The sequence below is a fragment of the Arabidopsis thaliana genome, chromosome 3 (genome assembly GCF_000001735.4).
Source record: "Arabidopsis thaliana chromosome 3, partial sequence".
Lineage (NCBI taxonomy): Eukaryota > Viridiplantae > Streptophyta > Magnoliopsida > Brassicales > Brassicaceae > Arabidopsis > Arabidopsis thaliana.
In genome coordinates this window covers 7,133,393-7,157,455 of record NC_003074.8, presented here as the reverse complement: position 1 = coordinate 7,157,455, position 24,063 = coordinate 7,133,393, and the positions used below count along the sequence as shown (strand labels likewise).

At 34.6% G+C, this 24,063-nt stretch overlaps 5 protein-coding genes across 11 annotated transcripts; 3 read left to right on the top strand and 2 right to left on the bottom strand.

Moving 5' to 3' along the window:
* Positions 1-919: 919 nt before the first annotated feature.
* Positions 920-3,945, top strand: AT3G20490 (Rho GTPase-activating protein). The gene is made up of 6 exons (NM_112941.5): positions 920-1,392; positions 1,873-2,569; positions 2,657-2,888; positions 3,056-3,118; positions 3,213-3,313; positions 3,651-3,945. The coding sequence occupies exons 1-5, from the start codon at positions 1,074-1,076 to the stop codon at positions 3,276-3,278; spliced, it is 1,377 nt and encodes a 458-aa protein (NP_188685.2). The 5' UTR covers positions 920-1,073; the 3' UTR covers positions 3,279-3,313; positions 3,651-3,945.
* A 46-nt stretch (positions 3,946-3,991) lies between these two features.
* LpxK (tetraacyldisaccharide 4'-kinase family protein) lies at positions 3,992-6,069 on the top strand. Of its 5 annotated transcripts, none has more exons than NM_112940.3 (8): positions 3,992-4,259; positions 4,344-4,467; positions 4,561-4,788; positions 4,898-5,047; positions 5,128-5,337; positions 5,433-5,492; positions 5,606-5,686; positions 5,798-6,035. In NM_112940.3, exons 1-8 carry the CDS (start codon positions 4,087-4,089, stop codon positions 5,957-5,959), a joined length of 1,188 nt encoding a protein of 395 aa, NP_566663.1. In that variant the 5' UTR covers positions 3,992-4,086; the 3' UTR covers positions 5,960-6,035. The 5 variants fall into 5 exon arrangements, with proteins under 5 accessions (NP_566663.1, NP_001327103.1, NP_001327105.1 ...); NM_001338484.1 differs by having other exon boundaries at positions 4,064-4,259; positions 4,344-4,489; positions 5,798-6,032; NM_001338483.1 differs by having other exon boundaries at positions 3,992-4,467.
* Positions 6,070-6,408: 339 nt separating this feature from the next.
* Positions 6,409-14,038, bottom strand: MSH5 (MUTS-homologue 5). Of its 3 annotated transcripts, NM_112939.4 has the most exons (34): positions 13,875-14,014; positions 13,470-13,501; positions 13,209-13,303; positions 12,925-13,005; positions 12,778-12,850; positions 12,503-12,566; positions 12,134-12,288; positions 11,924-12,025; positions 11,804-11,831; positions 11,695-11,726; positions 11,552-11,609; positions 11,229-11,315; positions 10,863-10,919; positions 10,668-10,769; positions 10,539-10,583; positions 10,070-10,147; positions 9,935-9,985; positions 9,771-9,852; positions 9,364-9,437; positions 9,162-9,261; positions 8,974-9,070; positions 8,736-8,825; positions 8,572-8,636; positions 8,405-8,463; positions 8,230-8,306; positions 8,058-8,144; positions 7,767-7,828; positions 7,618-7,679; positions 7,475-7,528; positions 7,289-7,374; positions 7,172-7,203; positions 7,062-7,085; positions 6,829-6,944; positions 6,409-6,725 (listed from the first exon to the last, which is right to left on the bottom strand). In NM_112939.4, the coding sequence occupies exons 1-34, from the start codon at positions 13,908-13,910 to the stop codon at positions 6,645-6,647; spliced, it is 2,424 nt and encodes an 807-aa protein (NP_188683.3). In that variant the 5' UTR covers positions 13,911-14,014; the 3' UTR covers positions 6,409-6,644. The 3 variants fall into 3 exon arrangements, with proteins under 3 accessions (NP_188683.3, NP_001325477.1, NP_001325476.1); NM_001338481.1 differs by having other exon boundaries at positions 7,062-7,203; NM_001338480.1 differs by having other exon boundaries at positions 6,442-6,725; positions 6,829-7,085; positions 13,875-14,038.
* A 2,064-nt stretch (positions 14,039-16,102) lies between these two features.
* GRP5 (glycine-rich protein 5) lies at positions 16,103-17,162 on the top strand. Its single transcript, NM_112938.4, has one exon. It carries the CDS (start codon positions 16,307-16,309, stop codon positions 16,829-16,831), a length of 525 nt encoding a protein of 174 aa, NP_188682.1. The 5' UTR covers positions 16,103-16,306; the 3' UTR covers positions 16,832-17,162.
* A 649-nt stretch (positions 17,163-17,811) lies between these two features.
* On the bottom strand, positions 17,812-22,571 carry AT3G20460 (Major facilitator superfamily protein). Its single transcript, NM_112937.2, has 17 exons — positions 22,197-22,571; positions 21,871-21,933; positions 21,339-21,428; positions 21,146-21,205; positions 20,854-20,919; positions 20,684-20,749; positions 20,524-20,599; positions 20,346-20,410; positions 20,130-20,222; positions 19,964-20,044; positions 19,805-19,889; positions 19,600-19,706; positions 19,427-19,486; positions 19,212-19,265; positions 18,916-18,975; positions 18,197-18,311; positions 17,812-18,102 (listed from the first exon to the last, which is right to left on the bottom strand). Exons 1-17 carry the CDS (start codon positions 22,404-22,406, stop codon positions 17,987-17,989), a joined length of 1,467 nt encoding a protein of 488 aa, NP_188681.1. The 5' UTR covers positions 22,407-22,571; the 3' UTR covers positions 17,812-17,986.
* Between the last annotated feature and the right edge of the window lie 1,492 nt (positions 22,572-24,063).

The window sequence follows — 24,063 nt, the reverse complement described above, 5'->3', positions numbered from 1 at the left end:
AATGAATGAAGATAAAACAAAAATAAATGACAAAGTCGACCAACAAAAACAAGATACAAAAATAAAAGATGACATTGGATTCGTAATTAAAACATCTTTATTTTACACTTTTTAAGGCCAATGATGTCTTTGGTAATTCGAGTTCGAGCACTCGTTAAGTGTGAACAATTATGATAAAATGTGTTCATATGTCAAATTAGTAATACCGTGATCGTGTCACCAATCAAATTTATTTTCGGTGTAATGAATAACTCGTGAATTAAGAACTTCCATATGTCCAATTTTTGTCTTAAAACATATTATTGCAATAGATATAGAAATAAACAATAATAAAAAAATTGTAATCGATATGTATAATGTATTTATACATTACAAAATATTTAACATGATTTTGAAATTTTGTAAATAATTAATTGAAATTAGTATTTGTAATCGAATAATAAAAGTGTTGTCAATATGTCATCATCATCAGAATTTATAAATCCGAATAAAAAAAAAAGATTAGTTGATTATACAATTAAGAACAACATTAGAGTAGATGGATGCATACATTTCGCATTAGAGGAAGATCAGAAATGGAGAAGGAAAATAGTGAATCTAATGATTCATTAGCGAATAAGGCTTCTCTAAGGAAAGCATCGTCAAATTCACTTCCCAATTGTGCATCTTTCTCACTACATGGCGCATATATCTGCTTATGTAATAATTTGTTTTCTAATGTTCTGTATACTGACTTTGTAATTTCAGTTTGATATCAATGAAATTATTTGCCGGGAAAAAAAAAAAAGAAGACCGTTCACCAAATTAAATTATGGGCTTTATCCAACTTTGAAATTTCACGGCCCATTCTGATTTTTTTTCTTTCCAAAATAATTATTTTCTGCGGCGGTAAATATCCCGACGAAAATTAATACATGAGAAATTGAGAATCACTTGAAATTTTTTTAAAATCATGGATTGTGCGCTAGGCGGGGAATTTTTACGAAATCTCAAGCTTCTTCGGCACACCAAGGCGCCAATTCCATGTCTTTGAAGTCTCTTCATCTCCTAGTCCAAACCCTAAATTCATTCTCATGGATTCGATTGAGCCACCATCGTTTTCGCTAGGGTTTGATCTTGATGCTGCATCGGATCTCCAATCGGAAATCCATCAAAACCCTAGCTCCACCGGCGACCAATTAATCGGGGACGGCGATAACGAGCCAGAGTTGGGACTTACTGTCTCAGATTCCGATCGGGAGCTTGAACCAGATTTTACAAGCCCGGTTCTCAAGCGGTTGCGACGAGGGATTAATCCCAACAAGTGTTCTGTGAAAGATGATAGAAGCGTAGCTGTAGAGGATCGGGATGATGACATTGAAGAGTTCTCTTCTCCTGAGGATTTTCCTACGGGTAATTACAATTTTGAGCTTCTGCTTCGTCTTTTCGAATATGGGTCTTACTTAAACTGCTGGAATAGGAATCGAGCATTGTTAGATCTCTTATTAAACGTCAATGAGCTGATTAGCCTATCTTTCATTCATTAGGCGTCTTGGATCGTGAACACATTGATAGAAAGACCATCCCTTAGTTTATCATAGAGAACTTAAAACTGATGGATTTAGGAAGCCTGATGCAAACCCTCTTCTATTTAGATATCAGGATCAGTTTGTTGTGGCTCAAAGATGAAAACTTGATTGCAGTTGTTGACACTAATAGGTAGACTAGAGTGGGTTTGGAGCCTTCAGGCTGAGAATTTGTTATTTATAAGGACATTGATTAAGCTTCATTCCACTCAAACTGGTTTCTTTTGGATTTCTTTAGTGTAATATTTTAAGTCATCCATATTGTGTTGGTTTCATCTTGGTATAAAACTTGTGTTGCTTCATGCAGACGCACCGGCCTCAACAAGAAGTCATTTTTCTAGTTGCAGCTCAAGGGTGCCACTTCATGGTTCTGGGGTTTTATCTAATCAACCTTCTATCTCTCGGGGAAAAAGAAAGCAGTCGGATGTTCAAGCATCTGCTGCCTCTGGGATTAGTTCTGTTGCATCGTTGTTTCAGATGTCAAGTCGTAGTCCTCTACGAAGGTTCCAGCTACTAGATTCAGATTCTGAAGATGACCATCCATCCACCAGCAGAGATTTAAGCGGAGCAACTAAAAAACATGATTCATTCTCAAAGAATCAACCATCTATTGCAAGTAAACCGAAGAGAAAGGAACCTGGATCTATCCCCTGTATTAAAGATCTGTGGAAAGATTTTTCCCCGGCAAGTTCCAAGATTCAGACACCAGCTTTCGATGATGTTTGTCAGGACTATTTTATCTCCATCAAGACGACTAGCACAGCTCAGAAACAAAGCAGTGCTGTGGCAAGTAGTAGCAATAGCGGAAATCATAACTTGACTGGCTTTCAGCAAACTGAGCTATTCCACGATTTTTCCCACCCTTCTCCTCCATCTCATCGTTTCTTCTTGCATAGTGATCCAAGGATCCGGAATCTAGCTCGACAGCGGTTACCAAACTTCTTTCCTCTGGGAATTGTCAATGATAGGGAGAGCCAGCGAGAGGTGTTCCTTGTTGATTATATGTAGGTTACTCCTAATCTATTTCTTATTTTGATACTTACAATCTTCTGCTTCCTGTGGATTGACACATCTTTCGAATGCCATTGTAGGAATCAATTTGGCAGCAAAGGGAGTTCTAAAGCTGGAGACTCTAGCAGCAAAAGCTGCAGAAGAGGGAAAACAAAGTCAAAGGTTTCAAAGAGCCAAGAGAGCGCACACAATTCTGAAGGCTGGTTAAATCCTAAAACGAGAGCTGCAGCTCCAAAGGATGCTGGGAAAAGGCGTGTATCTGCTGACAGTGGCTCTGCAGGTCATTGGTTCACATCCCCAGAAGGAAGAAAGGTAGGTTTCTGTTTCCACTGTTCTAAAAATACATAGAAAATGACTGGGATGAATGTGTTATACACACACGCATTCACATCTTTTAAGCATGAGAACTATTTGTTAAAGAACACATAGACAGGAACGTCTAAAAATTTGTTGTCTCTGAATTTTCTTGCTCTTTGTAGGTATATATCTCTAAAAGCGGACAGGAGTTTTCAGGTCAAAGTGCTTATAGATGTTACAAAAAGGTCAGCATCCACTGAAGCTGGTTGATACCATCTGATAATGTTATATGCATAAACCTTCTCTGTGAGCTAATTCATGGAACTTTATTGTCCACAGGAGAACGGAGTCGGGTTTAAGAAGTCCAGAAAGAAACGACAACCAAAGAAAAAGGCGAAGAATTGAAGAAAGGAAGCCATTGTTTCCTTGTAAGAACTCAGGTAGGATACTGCGAACTTAAGTCTCTTTCACACATGTATTATTTGTCTTAGTTAAACATTATTGTAACCCACCAACAACTTCATTAGCAACGTGTGTTCTTTAGGAAGACTTAGTTATATTAGCAACGTGTTTCAATTTCAGTCTTAAAAAAACATACGATATGTATTTGTTTTGGCACACCACCATTGACTCCTTTCTATCTTTACCTCTGGTGTGTGAATCTTATATATTTAGACAATGTAAGCAAATGCAGAGAACCTGTAAAGCCCATGCGTCTGTGAAGAAAAAGTTGATATAGAATCAGAGATTGATGGGTTTCTTGTCTAATATTTTCAGCTGTTTCGCAAAGGACTCCTCTGGATCTGGAGATTACACCTGCGACGCTGGTGTTTGTGTTCTAAGAAGCTCCAAGACAACCCCGAAACTTCAAAATGGTTAAATACATTTACGTAGCTCTTGAAGCTTCGCAATCGTTTCCTTGCGATAATTTGTATTTCTTTTATCAGTTGTGTAAAAATGCATATTGAAAGAGATCTTGGTTCACGGGTTAGCACAGATTTTTATATCCAATTTAGTCTGAAATAAAGTTTAAGAATATGATCCATGAGATCGATCTCACAAAGTTTGCTTATTTTACCAATGGTTAAACCGAAAGACTGAATTTGAACTAAAAACGGTTGGCCAACGAACAAATTTACATACAGTACACAGTAGTTGAAATCGCAGAGTCAGAATCTCGTACAGTAAGTAGTTGCAGAGTCAGAATTTGCATATGGAGAAGCTGAGGAAGGTGGTGAACGAAATCGCCTACACGCGAGTCCATACGAATTCCCCTGCTCTTCACCGTTCTCTCGTTCCCTTCCTAACAATCGCTTCGTCTCTATACGGAGTCGCTCTCCAAATCCGCCGCTCTCTCTACCGCTACTCACTCTTACAGAAACACCGGTGCGTTTTCTCTCTCGAGAGAGAGATCAATTGAATAATGCTTTTATCGATTCCTGGAACTTAATTTGATCTGTGGGAATGAAGATTACCCGTTCCGGTGATCAGCGTTGGGAATCTGAGCTGGGGAGGTAATGGGAAGACGCCAATGGTGGAATACATTTCTCAATTCCTCGTTGATTCTGGACTTACACCTCTTATTCTCACTCGTGTAATTCCCATTCTTCTAACTAGTATGTATAGTTACCATTGAATTTTTGGAGTGTTTGCTTGTGTGTGTACTTAGACTCTTACATATTGTCAGGGTTATGCTGGTGGAGATGAAGTCAAAATGCTTGAAAGACATCTTCGTGGTGGACCGGTAAAGATTGGCGTTGGGGCTAACCGGGCAGCTACTGCTGCTTTGTTTTTGGATAAGTATGGTTGTGTAGATTCTTCTAGTTTAAGGTCATTCTTTGATCTTCATGAAAGAGCACAAGTTTGGACCATTTCTGAAAAAATTGGTTGTATCATATTAGATGATGGGATGCAGGTATATTCTCTAGTTTATATTCACAAAATTCTAGCTTTATGAGATTATTTTCACCTTCTTTGTGTTTATTGCTGTTTTGAAGACTTGTGCTCTCTTGTTTGGTACATAGCATTGGAGTTTGTCTCGTGATCTCGAGATTGTGATGCTTAACGGGCTGAATCCATGGGGAAATGGTCATTTGATGCCTCATGGTCCTTTACGAGAACCTCTTCTGGCGCTTGAACGGGCAGATGTTGCTGTAGTACACCATGTGGACTTGGTGTGTTTACAAGTTTATACTTGTTTTTTTCCTTTCTTTTTGGTGATGACTATTGAGGTTAGTGGTTTTGGATCATGCAGATTACTAAACAAAGCCTCAGAGATATTGAGAACATGATACAAGGATTCAAAAAGTCGATACCGATTTTCTACTCCAAGATGGTGCCCAAATACTTGTTCGATGTTAAAAATGCTAGGTCACATGTAGCTTTAGAAGCGTTGCGCTGTGCCTCTGTGCTATGTGTTTCCGCAATTGGATCCGCTGATGCATTTGTCAAGAGCATCGAGATGGTAAGTTGTTATTATCCTAGTTCCATGCGCACTTGATTTTGTAACAAATATTCAGTTTCTGCTATGCTGACTAGTGGGTTATATATGTTTGACAGACTGGAGCACATTATGTTGATAGACTTGATTTCAGTGATCATCATTTATTTGAAGCAGAGGTTACTAATTCCATAGCTATTCTTCATGTGTTATTCCCAATTTGTTTCACTGCCAAAAAATTATTTTTACTAAATCAAATTGGCTTTCATCAATATCATAATGATAAGTGCAGGATGTTGAAACTATGAGTAGGAGAGCAAAGGGACTAGAACACAAATCTAATTGCAAGCCTATCATTGTGGTAACTGAAAAGGTGAGGACGTTATTAAGTTTCTTGTTTTTGTTACTTGCAAACGTTATTAAGTTCAAAAAGTCCAGCGACATGAATCTAACTTCTTCTTTTTTTTTTTCTTTGGGAAATTAGGATTATGATAGAGACCCGGAGATCCTCAAATGTCTGGACTCATACACAGTCTTGGTTCTATGCTCTGAGTTGCAAATAACTCCTATTTTGGAAACTGATGTAGATAGCTTTAATTATACACTTATGAAAGCTCTAGCTGCTAAGTTCTATGTTTCCAGTTAGATTCAAGGTTATCTTTTTGCATTTTGTTATTGTTTTATTACTCTTAGGAATATGATGATGCATTTATATTATTCTTAGAATGCACTATATTATAAATGAATTTTCTTAGATGATATACTATATTTGTTAACCACCAAAATTTCGATGACGAGTCCCAAAATCTCCACCTACAAAAAAATGCATCACCATATAAAGTAGAGCTAGGAAGTAGGAACCCAACAACATCCTCAACTCTCTATTTTTATTTATTTCCTCAATAAAAAACATGCACATTTTTTTGCACTCTCAGGATATAACAAAGTCACCTATTCTGACTTGAGTGTGGTAACATGTGTGAGGCAGACATGTCAAATACGTGCGATCTGTTTCTGGGTAAAATCTGGTCGATGCGATACATGCTTCACCAGTTTCTTCTTCAAGATTAATGAGAAAATAAATAGCTTTGTAATCTGTTTGTTACTAGTTGTTGTTTACAAGAGTATAGCAAAATGGTTTTGGTTTTATTTGGTACACTTGAGTGTGGCTTTTGTTTGGTTTTTTTCTTTTAAAGAGAAGAAGAAATCTAAACCAACCAATACAATAGTTTTATGTAATTCTATTTTAATACAAAACTGGCTTCCGTTTTAAAAATCTACTGTCGTTGGTTACATTTTGTATACGGTGATCTTGACTTTTAAGTAAGGGTTTAGGAAGTGAAGATATCTTGAAAGAAGGCATGGATGTCACCTTTACTGATGTCAAGCTCCGCAAACTTGTCAACAGCATCCTGCAAATTTCATTCGAAATCAGTAAAAGTTTGGTAAGGCCTGAGAGGACAGAAGAAGATAAAGGGGGTAAAAGCTTGTGTAAGTGAGAGAGAGCAAAAAGACCTTGAATGCTTGATCTTGAGACGATATTTTGTCAAGGCTTAGTTTATCGACGTTGTTGTTACTCTCAAAGGCGTCCAACACGATGGCTGCTCTCTTCACGACTTCCTCCGGGACACCTTGCATCAACAATAGTGAAAATTTCCTTTTGTTACTCTATAATCCACAGTCGTAAATAGATCCATCAAAAATTGTATTCAATTCATTAAAGATATTAGTAATCTTCCTAAATGTACCAGCGAGTAGCGCACAGTGAAGGCCTGCATTACATAAATAGGTTTGATGAAGCTCGGTGTATACACAAGAAGATCATGTAGACAATAACGCAAAGGACAAAAATGCTCACCATAGCTCAGCAAAGTTTGTCCCGGAATTAACCTGCCGGCAAAATCATTGGTCAAAACATGGAAGTCTTAAGAATGTAGGCAGTTTAGGTAGAATGCTAGTCAATGAGACTCCATACCTATAAAGAAAAACAATCTCTTCCATGTTTGCAGATTCTGTGTCTGGCCTAAGAACGCTCATTGTGTAGAACTTAATCTTCTCAGACTGAAATGAAAAAGTAAAAAAAGATAGACTCTCACTATAAGCAAGGAACCACTTCAAAATCTGCTGAGTTATCTATCTGAAATTGAGTCGGAGTACATACAACAGGCAAGCAGCTCTCGTTAAGTAGCTCAGTCAAGTGCGTACATACTACAACCTGAAAGCATGCAGCAATAGGCAATGTCATGTTAGGGTTCTAAAAGAATCTACAAGCTTAGAGACAGACAAGAGAACGCTATACGGTACCCTTGGTGGCTCAGCACATGTAGCAAAGTGACTAATTGTCCCACCAAGCAAGCCAATACCATCTGTACTTAAAAAAGAGTGTGGGTAAGGCAGAAGTTTTCACAAACACATGCCTTTTATGCCAATGCAGAGGGCGGAGAAATCCATACCTTCTGTAAGAGTGCCTTTACCAAACTCGTCTAAGAGACACAGAGATCTTGAAGTTGCCTGCCTGGAGAATTTGGATCGGTCACAATGATTAGGAACACGATCATAAGTCATGAGCAATGCACAGTTGAATTTTGATTGATATCTTCATTCTTGGGTCCCCATGAACTTAAATAATGGACCTCGTGAACTAGAAGTCACTAACTGACTGAAGAGACTGAGACCGGCTCACAAGGCCTATCAGTAGTGGAGCTAATTGAAATCAAGTTAAAAATAGAAGCAGTTTGGAATACCTGAGCATCATTCCTACTTGATGCAGATCTATCATGAATGTAGATTGCTCCGCGGTCATGAACTTGCTTCCCATTGCACAAAAGATCCTGTTGTAGTACGACTAATCTTAGTAACGAAAATATACATAAAAAGCGATTGTAAAAAGATCAAAAAGAATGTATGACGTTAGACCTGTCAGTTAAACCAACAGTTGCTGCATCTGCTGGTACAAAGCTTCCAATATGGGATAGGAAAACAATTAACGCCACCTACAAATAGCAAGTCAGAACTTGAGTTGTCAATTCATGATGATGCAGTACACTTTGGTTGAACGAAGAGAAATAAGACTTAGAAAAGTAAAGCCGACCTGCTTTACATATATGCTCTTTCCTGAGTAATTAGGCCCGGTAATTATATGAATTCGTCCTGCGACAGACAAGCTTGCAATCAGGTGATGGACAAAAACTAGTTCACAAGTTTAAGTTGTAATGCATGCCTAAATAGTCAAAACAACTTTATCAACATTCAGCTCACCATTATCATTGATTTCAGTGTCGTTTGGGATAAAAGTATCTACAGCCATTTCCTGCAAAACATGCCTGCCCACCAGTATTGATATTCAGATATAATTTTTCGTAAGGAGTTTATGTATAAATGCAACAACAAGACATAAGTGCAGCTGATAGAGTCAACTTCACCTTCCATTTCGAATATCAAGCAATGATTCTACTGTCAGGACAGGCCTTACGTAGTTATTCTGATGGGCTACACAAGCCAACGATAAAATGCTAGAAAAGCCAAGAATAATGGATAAGTCATTAGTCATTTCTCATAAGTAGCTAATTAGATAATAGGTACGTGAAAATGTGTTGCTTTTCTTCAAGAGGAGAGACTAGAAATGATATGGGATATCCGTAGCTCTTGAATATTGATTACCAATCAAGTTCTGCAACAAAGTTAACTGCCTTCAGCAGGTGAGCCGAGAACAAAAGTGTGTGTGACAGCAAGTCCCTAATAATTGCCCTTTCCATATCTGTCAGCAAAATTTTGTAAAACAAGAAACAACGTCATTGTACTCAAGAAGAATACGCCATGGAAAATATAAACCAGCAAGAAGAACATACCTAAAATTTTGTGGTAGATATCTCCAAGAAGGTTGTCTAACTCTCGTGTCTTCGAGGTATGGTAAAAGAATCGCTGAGTCTCTCCATCCATATCAGAAAACTAATCACAAGATAGATATGATTAAAACTTCTGTTTCATAATGACATATATGCATAGTGCCCAAAGTATGGGATTAAGATTTTGAACACAAACAAACTGTACCGCAAATTCAAATTCAGTAAGCCTATTAAGAGCAGTTTCATCAAGCTTTTCTCCAAAGATACACATGAGGTACCCTGCAGAACAGATAAACTATATATTCATTTACAGAAACGAAATAACTGTTTTCAATGTGTGAAGAAATACATGTGGTCGCGATTTGTTAAAGACGCATCATAAAGTGAAAGGCTATTGAGCAATCAAGAAGCATAGACACCATAGTTGAGCTGATAATTCCAGGACATGGTGGTTCCAAAAAATGAATTCGTGCAGCTAGATTTCACCTTTCTTAGGGATGAGGTGAAATTCTAAAAGGTAATTATGTTAAAAAATCAGCGCAGATAAACCTTTGAGGATATAACACTGTATAGAACTTATGTCAAACTTAAAACGTGAAACTTCAGACCCACCAATTTGTTGAATATAGACGATACAAGGAGGAAGCTTTTCCTTATGCAAATGAGGAAAGTGTTCTAACTCCATCGCTGAAACCTGTCAGTAATTAGAATCATTTAGGAGAGATTCCAGTTTACCTTCATTTATCAATTAAAGGAACTTATCACATAGAACAAACCTCCTGCAGAAATTCTGGCAACTCCTCATATATTTGCCTGAGCTCATCCAACTGGTAAAATAAGAAATGAGTTACTTGCAAAAAACAAAAGATTAGTGGTATGACAACCTGAACAAAATGAACTTCTATGATAACCTCAGCACAGAATCCTTCTTTAACCAAAGTTTGATATCCCCTCTCTTTGCTTCTAGTAACATCAATGACTCCAATGACCTGTGGAGTTATTGTCTGTTGTTACTAACTGTAGTCATAATTATCTCTCACTAAGGCCTGCTGAATTTGTTTAACCCAGTTTCTCAAATCTTGGGGTATCCAACTTCTGAATAGCCTTAAAATTGTGACTTTTTCAGAATAAATCTTAGCTGACCTTTCTTTAGCCACTCAAAAAATTGTGACTTTCCCGTTTTTTTAACAATATAACTCCATTAAGGTTTAAAATTTCTAAGGATGATATAGGAATAAGAAATGTATCAAAGGAGGAAAAGGTATAGAGAGATGTTAAGACCCCAATTTTGAAAGCATCAAGAATTCAAGATCTGTTCTTTTGAAAAGGAGAGTATGGATTATAATGGAATTGAAGAAACAGAACGTAAAATCAACTGACCAGTTCATAGACATAATCTAGCTCTGTGCTGATACATAAGCCGGCCTGCAACATGAAAAGAGAACTTAGCAACAACCACGAAAGTGGATTGAAGAGTGGGAGAATAACAATTGATAAAACATAAGTAACCTTCTCAATAATGTCCAAGTTGAAGCGTCTCATATGCTCTCTGAGACTTTCTGAAACTCCAACTTCAAATATCTTATTCACGTGCAGGAGCGCACTTATGCTCTAATGCACACAATAAGATAGCATTATATTGGGGCTTGGAAGACTAGTTTTATAGACTAAATGAAAGATGATAGTCAAGAAAATGGAATTTACCTTCAAGAAAGCTGTCCAGTCGTTACTGGTACAGAGGGACGTCGGAGAGTTGAATTTCTTGTTTTAACATAAGAATGCCAGAAAAAAAAAAAAAAAGTGTTATCAAAACTAAAATGGAATCTACAGAATTGGCATACAAGAAGATATTTGGCATGCAATATATCCACGTCCTCTGTCTGGGCAGAATATGCTCATATAACACTATTTCTACCAACAGATTAACAATTAACATATTCACCGCAAACTTTGTGGAAAGTTTTCTCTGTACCATTAGTTAGTAATTTTAATTCTCCTTCACAGGCTCTTATGGCTAAAAGAGATAGGCATGCTAAAACTATATTATATAGAATAATGGTACCTACATACCTTGAGTAGATGTGAAATGTCCTTCACTGATTTCAGTGTCTCCCGCAATGATGCCATCAGCTCTACTGAAGAAATGAAAAAGGAAATCTAGTACAGTCAAAAGAAACCTCTCAGAACATCAGTGAAAGGCACCCCTGTCAATTAGTGGTCGAACAATTTTTTTTTTCGTTCAGAACAAATGACGATCGGTTAAAACTATGCTGATAAGGCTACAGAAAGCAGACATAAAGTTTAATCTATTGGTTTCTCTTATTTGATGTTGATTGTTAACTCCTATTCTGCTTGACATAAGGCAAACTCCTTCACAAGAGATCAAAGGATACAGCATTGAGACGGCGATCTAACACTTCAAGATCTAAAATTGGTCTCATAAACCAGCTTCTGAAATAGAGAGAAGGAAACCAATGTCGTAAGACTACATCAGCTTCAGAACAGTTTGCATATATCTATAATTTTCATTTATTACCTTAAAAGGCGTCTACCCATTGGCGTGGCACACTGAAATAGGCCAAGGTAAGTTAAATCATATATGCAAGCAGCATAACCCAGAATGAACCAATGCAAGGAAAGCAAACCTTATTCATCATTCCAAATACCGAGAACCTTCATTTCAAAGTTTCAGTGAAGATTACAAGTCAAAGTAGGAAAAGGAGATATAAGATTCCACAGATTAACTAAGGCATTTAGTCATTTACCCTTCTTTGGCCCGGCCAATGCCCATATGGCTTGGATGTTTATCTGTCTGAAATATCTGCAGAGCCTCGTGAGCAGCAGCATCAAGTTTAAGAAACTTGTTCCTGTTATAAATTTTGTAAAGGATTTGCATGCAGCATTATCATCCCAATAATTCAGGAAAGTATAGATCATCAAGACATAAGAAACAGAACAGAAAAAGTAAAGGATACAATGGTACTTCCATGACTGAATCAATTGCGATTGATGCACTCCCAGATTCGTTTTGTTCCAGGGTTTCTACAATTCGTTCGCTTTCTAATATAGCAAGAAGACCACCACTAACACGAACTTGGACTTCACTGCCCACATCCATCATGGAACTCAGCTGAAATTTACAAGCAAAATGAAGAAACTTCATACAATTGTAGATAGATAAGGACCATAAAACTAGTTAGCTACAATGTCAAATTATTTCATTGTGACATCGAAAATATCAATTAATTCAACATTATGATTGAGATTCCAACTGGAGAATACAATAACCAAATGATCAAAATCCTTAGTAAAAAGGGATTAACATTTCCCTCGCTGAAACTTACATAACAAATCCTTTCTTTGATGTTCAATCCATCATCCATTCCAGTTACTCGAAGATATACCAGTCTACACAATATTGGGATAACAATCAGTGTAAAACAGCAGGTATCATAAAAATATCATAAGCCAAGTAAGCTATTACATTTGAGTCAAGAAACTGAAACTGCAGGAACCAGTTTCCTACTAGACCATTTTTCATGGGGAATTCATCATGTAATAGGACTAACCAGAACCACATAAATAAGGTGAAAAATGGAGTTGATTAAACTTTCTGTACCTGTGCCACGCTTGCTCGTAGCTGAATGTTGAGCTCTTTACCAGCTTTACCATGGTAGTCTCGTCAGTTCCGTCTGCAGAAACAATGTAATTATGCAAGACCATAAACTTAAGGACTCATATTTCAACAAAATAGATAGCACCATACCATTCTGCTGCAAAGCAGCTACAAAGGATTCTTCACTTTTCGTGCTTGCGTAAATGATCGATGGCTTCGCTTGATATTTTACTGAAGATATATAACCAAGACAAATGAAGCGATCAAAAAACAAATGTTATAGGGACAGTGTAGCAGAACAAAAGTGCTGCAAAGTAGATGTTAATCAAGAAATTGCTTCACCAAACTTCATTTAGAGTAGGGTACAGATAGTAAGGAATGGCAAGACTCGACATGCAATGATATCAATTCTGTTTGAAGTTGAAAAGTTATACCCATATTGATCAATGTAAAATCTGAGCAATCTTCTTCCCAAAATTCTAGCACATGAAGCTGGCGTACACTACAGTCGTAGTAAGAAACTCCAACTCTGAGAAGAGAATGTTTAAGTGAGACACTGATCCTTACTAAAACAACATAAAGAGAAGAATATGAGCATAAGCATTCACTCATATGCTCTTTCTTGTCCACTTGTAATTGAGAAATTGTTAAAGTTTCTCAAAAATTGTGCACAGAAGTTGAATTCAATTGCTAACCTCCGACCGTGCTGAATACAAGCCATGTAAACCTGCATTGCATTGAAAACAGATTGGTACATTCACAATTTCACATACGAAGCAAGAGAGTAAAAGTAGGATTGGTTCTGTGTTAATGCACAGTGCCTCAGATATTAGTGTTTCTGGGATCAAATCGGCGGAACAACTACTTCCGATTAATCAAATTTGAGGTTGAAAAGGGGAAACAGCTAGGGTTTATCAATGTCTGTACTATTGAGATCGATTCAACAATAGATCCGAGGTTTTTATTCAATAATCCCTAACTAGATATCAAATTTTTACACATCGATCACAATCGGCATAAAATCGCTCTCTCTCTAGTGACGACGAACGGCAAAATCAGAAGAGAAAGCGAATTTAGAGAGAATATGTAATCGAAGATACCTGTGGTTCGGTTTCAGTGTCTTCCATTTCCTCCATTGTCGAAGATTAGAACGAGAGAGAGATGGAGAGAAGGGGAAGGAGCAGAGTCGTTGGGGAAGATGAACTGCGAAGCGCGCGAAACAGAGAATCCAAAGTCTCCGAATTTGATGGGAATTTGTTTTTTATATAGATAAGTTAAATATCGCGTTTAAGAAAAAGAAAAACAATCGACAAAAAAAAAAAAACTAATTATCGAACAAACGTTGTCACCGTCGAATTAAATTTCCACGTTTTCTCACCGTCCGATTGCAGAAATTAGAATTTCTATTTATTTATTTTCTTTTCATCGAATATATTTATATAGTGGAAGCTCTATAAATTAATAATGTTCGATCATAAAATTTATTAATTTATAGTTATATTATCCTATAAAATATTAATTTTAAAAATATTTATGGAAGACACAATACTAAATTTTTATTTTTTACTTTATTAACTTTCTTTTTGCAAGATATTATGTCTTTATATCTACGACATTACCGTAAACACTTAAGCGGAGACAAACAACACTAGATTTATATTATATTAAATTGTCTTAGAATGTATGTTTAATATTTATGATATTATTTAGACCATAATTTTATATAGAGATTTGAAAAAAAATTATTATTTTATTATCTTATCGATTTTGGTTAATTTTTACATTGTTCTGATTTGGGACCGACAAAAATTATTAATTTTAAAAATATTAATTTATAGAATTTCTATTATATCATGAAGACTAATAATTTGATTGTACAATCATTTGTGACCAATATGAAACATCCTTTAATTAACACTTTCAATCAATTTTGAACGGCCTTGTTTTCTTCGAATTTCCATCAGCAACCAATTTTACAGAATATATTCATTCGATTGGTAAATTCACTAAATTTCAAATAATTGTGAAATATAAAATTTACATGTGGAGTATGTCCTAAAGGAAAAAATGCATAAATATCTGTATAAAATGAAGTCGTTAATAAAATTATGTATATATCATACATAACCAATATTGATATATATATATATATATATATATATATATATATACAATATGGAAAATCAATCATTATTAAATAATTTCTTTGTTATTCGATAATTTAAAACATCCATAGATATTAAATATCCTAACTAAAACTTATTTGAAATCGTGACTTTTTTTATATCGTAAGTAAATATTCGGATAATTGATTTGTGTAAGAAAAAAGGATGATTAGTAAAACACATGAGATCACCAATAAAAATCTCCATAATTTTGGTTTCAAGAGACAAACTATGGTATATAGATCCAAGGTCATTGTAATTGTAGTATTGTACCATGTATCATGTCTTCATGTATAACTATTAGCCACATTTAAATGATAACTTTTCAGACTTTTAACCCCGTAAAATTTTATCTTAAGTAATAGGTAACATTCGATTACTTTATATTAGTAATTTGAGTTATAGAACAATGTGTTAACAATTCTAATCATAGCTAGATTTACAATCTATTGATTACGCAAACTTTTTTCAGACATCTAATTAAATCGTATTAAGATCAAATTTTGACTTAAAGTTGGTTTTAAGTTATTTTCATATATTAACTTATTGCCAATAGTCTACTGGGACCACGGAACTTTGACAATTTTATTATTAATTAGATGTTCAAATTATGGATGAGAACGTAATTAAGAAGAGAGCATTCAATCCAAGAAGAGAACCAAGTTTTGAAAACATATCGGCTTGTTGCATAATTATTCTCTTTCCTATAAAAATCACAAACAGTCACCATGATGAATATTTTACTCGCGTAAATGCATTAAACAACGAGATTGTTTATACCATGGGCCAGTGCGAGGCAGATCCCGAATTTAAATTAACCTTGTCCAAGTCAAGAAATGTAGTGAAAACAAATTATTTCATACTTATTATTCTCTTCCAATGTAATGTGTAAAGTTTATTTATCGTAAACATGAAAATATAGATACCTTGTTGTTGTTTTCTTTAATAATGGTGGACACCAAAATGTACTAAAAAACACATTAACAAAAACATTAAATAACTCCGGTCTCCGGACATAAGAATAATCTAAAATCTCAGATTCATCAAATACTGCAGCCAAATTTAAATGTGAAAGGCAAGAAAATGAGTACTATTAAGTAGTACTAACACAAAGAATAAAGAAGGGGTCTACTACATGTGGATGAGTAACATGTTTGTCAACACTGGTAGTTAGGGATTGCATTAAATTTGCCAACATGAATTAGATGGGCAGATGAATTAATGATAATTACTCACTCTAAAACTTTACTCTCTCCCTCTTTTTATTCAATTGTTTGATTCTTCAGCTCATGCCAAATGGTCTATATAAACACCTTATTGGCTGATAGAGTTCCTCATCATCACATACGCAAAACACAAAAATCGACATGGCTTCCAAGTCACTCTTTCTTGTTGCCTTACTTGTCGGCTCTTTTGCTTTCACTTCATTTGCCAGTGTCGCTAACAGGAAGCTGAAGAGTGGTCTCGAGGACCAAAAGACATTCTTCCACCATCCAGGCGGAGGTCTCGGTGGAGGAGGCGGTATTGGTGGAGGCAGTGGTCTTGGTGGAGGAGGCGGCTTTGGTGGAGGAGGCGGTCTTGGCGGAGGAGCTGGAGGCGGTGGCGGTTTAGGAGGAGGAGCTGGTGGTGGAGCTGGAGGAGGATTTGGTGGAGGAGCTGGGAGCGGTGGTGGTCTTGGTGGGGGTGGTGGTGCTGGTGGAGGATTTGGCGGTGGGGCTGGTGGTGGTTCAGGTGGAGGGTTTGGAGGAGGAGCTGGTGCTGGGGGTGGACTCGGAGGAGGAGGTGGAGCTGGTGGCGGTGGTGGGTTTGGAGGAGGAGGCGGAAGCGGTATTGGTGGTGGTTTCGGTGGGGGAGCCGGTGCCGGAGGTGGTTTCGGTGGTGGACATCATTGATGAGAAGCTATAAGATCTTGACGTTAAACCATGGAATGGAATGCATGGCAATGGGTTTTACGTACCAAAGTCTTATGAAAAAAGATTAATATATTATTCATCTAAAGTGATTCGGTCCATGATTTTGTGTTATTATCGGCCTTTGAGGAAATAAATGAATGAATTAGAAAAAATAATCGAGCTCTACTTGGTGACCCGGCCAGTCTATATCTTCTTCAGTGTTTCTTTGACATGTTCAATTCGATTTGACTGTTACTCAACGTAAACACGAAGAGAAATACTTGACCATTTAATTTATAACCATAAACACGTAAATAAAGCCCTATTTCCAAAAGCATGCAGAAATATAAAGATGCATCCTCCAAGTAAATTTATATAATTTGAAATCAATAAATTTTAGGTGGATTCTTAGATGAATTTGAAACGTACCGTCTACATTGAATGGAATCAAACTCTAAATGCAACTTTCTTAATGAGGTATTAATACCGTACAACCCAAATATAAACTAAAAATGAACAAGAAATTAATACCTCTAATTCTCTAAATATGAGAGAAAAAAAGAACATTGAACATCTAAATAGGGCTTTATATTTGACTATTTCACTGACGTGAACGATTTTTCTTAGGATTTTAGATCTGTTTAATTTTTCGGATCGTAACCAAAAGGAACAACAACATTATTTGACAGTGGTAAAAAATATTTTTATAATAACATAGAATACCACATATATCTGGACTATTTATTAACTGGCCATGGTTGGATATATAGCAATAACTCCGATGGTCCAATGTTCGTACTCTAAACTGTATATATATACTTGGTAAATTAACTTTTGTTTCATTGAAATTATTACTGATCATGGCAAAAAGCGGTAATGATTTCGTGTTAGTGATGTTGATATGTTACCATCCAAAAATTTAAACTCAAATAGTACATATTTGTTCAAGCTTTAAATTTATATCTTGTATGGAAATGTATCTCAAAACATGAACCAACCAACCTTAAAAAATAAAAGAGCCAATTGTTTGGTGAATGATGTCAAAATCAAGCATTTAAAAACTGGGACAAACAATTCTGAATTCATTGATAAGTGAGGGAGGCCATGTATACAATTATATGAATTTTGACACCAAGTAAATGATATTTTACAAAGTTATCGGGTAATGGCAGCTTGAATTTCTTCGAGCGAACGACCTCGAGTCTCGGGTACCATCTTCATCACAAACAGGATGCCCACACCCGATATCATTGTATATATGAAAAACACACCTATGATTTAAATATCAACAAATGATTAAAATTTGATCAAAAGTTAGTAAATGCATTATTTACTTAGAGACAATTGTAAAATGAAGTAAATTACCAGAAGAGCTCCACTGGAAGAGGAAGTTGAATGTGTAAGAGACGAACCAATTGCTGGACCAGCTAGTTAAATTGCATAGCGTCCCTGCTGATCCTTTTATATTGATCGGTGTCATCTAATTATCCCACAAATATAATAATTAGATATATTGAAAACTACTAGTTAGTTTTTATCTAGATTATATCCTAAATTAATGTTATCTTAAATTAATGTTAGCACCCAACTAATATTCTCAAGTGTAATAACTATTTGCATGCTGCATACAGAAGCAGAACACTTAGTAATATTTTTCACTGGCTCAGACCAATAAGGAACATTTTTTATTGACATAAAAATAAAATCGAGTTCTTGTTTTTTAAATGTAGCCACGTTTTAAAACAATTTATAACCACTTCATTTATCAAGTTATTATGGTTTATAAGTCATTATGTTATACTTTATTTTAAAAATAATAAATTGTATTATGTTATCATACCAAAAGGGTCTATTTTTAAATTATACGAAAAATAATTTATTCTAACATTTTCTTATCAGATGATCAGATCTACTTCTTTTTTCTGTGTATCAGATTGTTTCATTATTCATCTAACCTGGTCATAGATATTCATAATCTTTATATATGCTTTTGAATTTGACTATATACAAAATATTTTTGTCGAACATAAATATATTGTTGAACTATTCATCTGGTTACGATCAAACTGAAGACAAATGATTACCTCAGATATCATAACCCATGGAATACCTCCTATTCCGATTGTAATCGAAGTTAGAAAAACCTGTAACAAGAGTCGGTAAAATTTATCTTAAGAAATATTAATTTTTATCTTTTTTGTCTAAAAGAAAAAAAAAAAGGAGGAGGACATGATTTTATATGATTATGTCTATGTAATCATATAAAAAAGGAGGAACGAAATATTCATATATCATTATGTTTATATAAGAAGGAGGACATGATTTTATTTATAAAAGAAAAAAGGAGGACAGAATGAAATCATTATGTAGTAGTACGTACCAACACTCCCATAAATGTTGAAATTGGGGTGTAATGTTCAAGTAAACCATAGCTCTGCATATTAGTTTTGATTGTATTAGTTATATTGAAAAGAAAAAAAATAGTAATAAAACTCATTTCAAGAAAAACAAACTAAAAAAAGAGAGTAGAATGTACATAAATCATATAACTTTTTATTTAACTAATAAGTAATTTTATTTCAGGAAAAAAAAAACCTGAAACAAAAACGATAGTCCTGTAATTAATGAGCCCAAACACATCATGATCGTCGCAACCTGTAAATAAGTAATTCACAGAAAGAACAAAGAAACAACGTTAATTAACTTCTGGTTACCCACTATATATTATACAGTTTCACTGATTAAAAGGATATAAAACAAATTATAACCGTTAAAAGGGATCGTCTTCCATATTTATCCACGATTACTATTCCTAAAACGCTTGTCACAGACTGCACCACGCTCGCCATCATTACTCCTACGTTGTTAGGAAACCCTACAAAATAATTAAATTGCATATTAAATAGTATAGTTTTGGTCATTATATTAGACAAAATAATTCTCTTTCAGTAAGTCATTTGAGTTTTAATTTACCCGATTTTTTGAATATCGAGCTAAGGTAAAATGTATAGCCACTGAGACCTCCCAGTTGTTGTAGTACTAGCAATCCAATTCCAACCTACAAAATTTACAAGAGTATTAACGCATTTTTACTCAAAAAGACATTCAAATTTCAATTAATAAAATTCTTACAGTAACGACACGAGAATATCGTGGGTTGAAGAGATCGAAAAAACCATCTTCTTTGAATTCTTGAAGATTATCCATATATTTCTGAAGAAAAAAAAAGAACAATCAAAATAAGTTTTTGTCAAATTTACGTATAGTGTCACTTTTTCGAACTCTTTTTTTGTTTTACTTTGATTTCTGCAGCCTCTTTAGTGATATCAGTGTTGTTTCCTCGTAGGCGTTGGAGTGAAACTTCCGATTCTTTCACCCTACCGTTTCTAGACTATAAATTACAAAGATACCAAACTGTTAATAATGGTTTGATTTACTTGTAGTAACAATTTTTAATATGTTTTATTTGTATATGTTAGTTACTAAAAAGTAACAAGACTAATTAACTAATTACCAGCCACCTAGGAGACTCCGGTATGAAGAATAAACCGACGAATTCAAAAACACAAGGAACCGTACCTGCACAACTCCAAACAACACCAAGTAAATATTTTGTCAACTTGATTAATTTAACATAGTTAAAAATTAATTTAAATATTATAATTAGTTCATAGGCAGAGTCCAGTATTTACTTATGAGAGCTAATTTTTGCCATGAAATGACTGATCCAAGGAGGTATGTGACGGCGACGCTAGCACACATCACAAGCTATCAACCAAAAAAAAAAAAAATGAATGATTTCAAACTAATAAAATTAAAATTTCTCTTAAATTTTTTTTTCCAGTGTATTACCGAGTTAATCGCAGAGAATGTGCCACGAACTTTTTTGGGAGCGATTTCAACAATATAGACTGGTACCTGAGATTAGATGCGTGGAGTTAATGACAAAAAATACTTAAATTGGTTGCTTGGAGTAAAAGTCAATAAACAGTAATTACCAGGCGACCTATTTAACTACGTACCACATAAGAAGCTACGCCAGCTGCGACCCCGAGAAAAAGTCTTCCGATATCAAGGGACCAAGTCGCCTATATATGATAAACAATACTTAAGAAACAGCAAACAATTAACTATTCGTATAAACTTTTGATTTTGAAAGATCTTTTTTTGTCTAGAATAATAGTCGAGGGAACTCTAAACCAGAGTTTTTCTTTGGTAAAACTTGAAACATTCAAACGCTTAAGCTTATGTCATACGTGACAAACAAACACTATTTAAATAAGTATTGAGATATATAAAATGATCGTTAGAAACCTGAGAGAAGGCAATCATAAGCCAGCCGGCCATGCAAAACGAGTTTGAAACCCCCAAAGCCTGCGTATAGTCATTCATGAAACCGCTATATATCTTTTGTTTGGAATATATGTGTAAAGAAACTCCTTAATGGAATTGTAATTTTAGTCATGATGATAAAAAGAGATTAAAAAATATAAAAAAGAGAGCTTACGCCTCTTCGACCAAAGACATCAGCAAGTTTTCCCGACATCGCGGCTCCCACAAGTCCACCAATTGTTAAGACAGCCCCAAAGAATGAGAACTACATCCATGAACGAACAATGACTTGAGTACCTTTTCTTCTAATACAGTAATACACATTAAAGTGGTTATAACTAATATTTAAATTAAAAGATGATCAAAATCTGCAAAAGTGTTTAACAATGACACTAGCGCACACTCTTACGCCATTACCAAAAACAATCATATACTTTTAAGTAGAAAATTTGAACTCTAATAAATAGACAATTTTTATATGCAAATATTGGATTTTGAAGACTAATTACTTTTTAGATAAATGATTCTTTGCATTTTTTTTTTCTACCACACTAAGTCACTAATATATACTTTTTATATATACTTCTATCTCATATATACTTTTTTTTTTTGTGACAATCCATCTATATATTTTTAAGACAACGATTAACAAATTAATAAAACTAATCAATAAAAAATGGAAATAAAATTAACAACTCAGCACTGACCTCAGCCAAAGAAAGGTTCAGTCCTGCCATAATCCCGGTTTGAGCTGGTGATGTAAAGCCGGCCTACACAAAAATAACATAAACCTATAATATTCATGTCGTTATCAATCATTTGAAAAATGTTGCTTTTTCTGCGACGGCATAATCCTTGTTGATACATCATTCTCTTTGATTTGGACCCTTTTTCAAATAGATAACGAATTAGCTATAACTTACAATTTTGGTTAAATCTTATGGTAACTAATTAATTATGGGATTAGATTCTGTGTTTACCCTAGAAAAAACATAGAGAAAAGAAAAAAAGAAGAGAAGATGAAGAAAATTACGGCAGTGCCATAGGAGAAGGTGCCGCAGAGAGCAGTGAAGGTTGTGAAGAGTAGAATTAAAGTAACGGGACCGTCCTCTTCGCCGTCATTATTTACACGAATTCCTTTAACGGATTCAATGTCTTCTTGAATCTTGACTTTCTGAAGAAGTGGTACGGATTCAATGTCTTCTTGAATCTTGACTTTCTGAAGAAGTGGTTCGTCTCCCATGGCTGATCAGTGTGTGTGAGAGAGAGAGAGAGCAACAGACAGATTGAAGGAAAGAAAGATTAATGAGATAGACTAAGTTTCGTGGGGCTAATTCCATTATATGTGGGATAAAGATTAAGAAACAACAGAGTATGACGTGCAAGTCTCAACAAAAAAGATTTTTTTGTTTGTTTAAACATTTAATACTTTTTCATTTGAACCATTCTTATTTATGGTATTTTCTACAGCCAATTTGTCAGGTTTAGAATGCCTAGGGAAATATTTAAATTTATTTTACAAGATTGATTAGTAATAAATTATTTTAGACAGTAGTCTAACTGTGTGTAATTAATTAATTTCAAACAGTTGGACTGTTGGAGCAAACAATTTGGAATTATTTTAGGCTAGGTTTTTGTATTGTTTTTTTCAAACAGTTCATGATAAAAATCGTCAATTGGTTTTTTACCGTATTTTCTTAACTGGTGCCTCATCACTTGATTCCATTTTTTATATATACGTTAACCTTACATTATTTCTAAAAAACAATATCGTACATGTGAACGAAGAGACATATACTATATAATATATACATTTTGTTATATGTGTATATATATATATATACATACAGTTGTATATGAAGCTTTTTACATGGGTGACAAGAGCCTGGAACAAATTGTATATAAAGCTAAATATAATATAAGGCTTTTGAATGATACTCAAGTTTGACTAAGCGATTATGTGATTTCAATTAATTATAGTGATTTTTGACGCATCAATTCCAGTGATTTAAATGAGAAATATGTTTAAAATAAATAAAAGATTTAAGCAAGAAACGTAAACTAGGTTTTACAGAAGTAAAAGATAAATAAAAAAATCGGCAAGTGAAAGCCAATATATGTTACATAAAAACATAGCACTTACAATTTTCGGTCGAAAAATAAGAAAGAAAAATTCTAGATATATATACACCAGTTAAGAAACCGGTTCACATTTGAGTCAGTGGTATGGAAAAACTACTTCGATGACGTTAAGCTAGTGAGTAATTTTCTTGCTGTCAACATCTAGTTGTAATTTTTTATGTTTGAGTATTGACCAATGATCGACTTTTGCGGGTATGCCTCTTTGTAGAGTGACATTCGTTAAATTTGCCCCTTCTTAAACTATTTTGTGAATTTTATCATTTATCAGGCAAAAAAAATTATAATTTAACATACATTTTTACTCGTTATTTTTGAGTTTATTCGTTTTTTTTTTTAATTTTTAAAAATTAGTATTTGATATAAAGTACATGTTTTTGCAGGGAAAAATTGTAAATAAGTATATTGTTAAATGTATAAAAATGAAAAAATCCATAAACTATTCAAAATGGTATTTTGGTAAGCTTGTTTCCCAAAAAATGCATTTCAAACAATAATCCCTTTCATTTTTTGCTATTGCCAAATTTCTATAGCTGTTGAAAACTTATAAAAATGACAATAAATTTTAGTGTGGGATATCCCACTGAAAAACATATAAATAACACGGTAACACCCCTAGTTGACCAAACTTAAAAAAGATTAAAAAAAAAAAGTGAACCCACATGAATAACGTGTTTTTATAATTTACTGTTTATTTGATTTACTTGAATACTTTCAGTAAACAATCAATATTTGTCAACAAATATTGATTGTTCTTATTT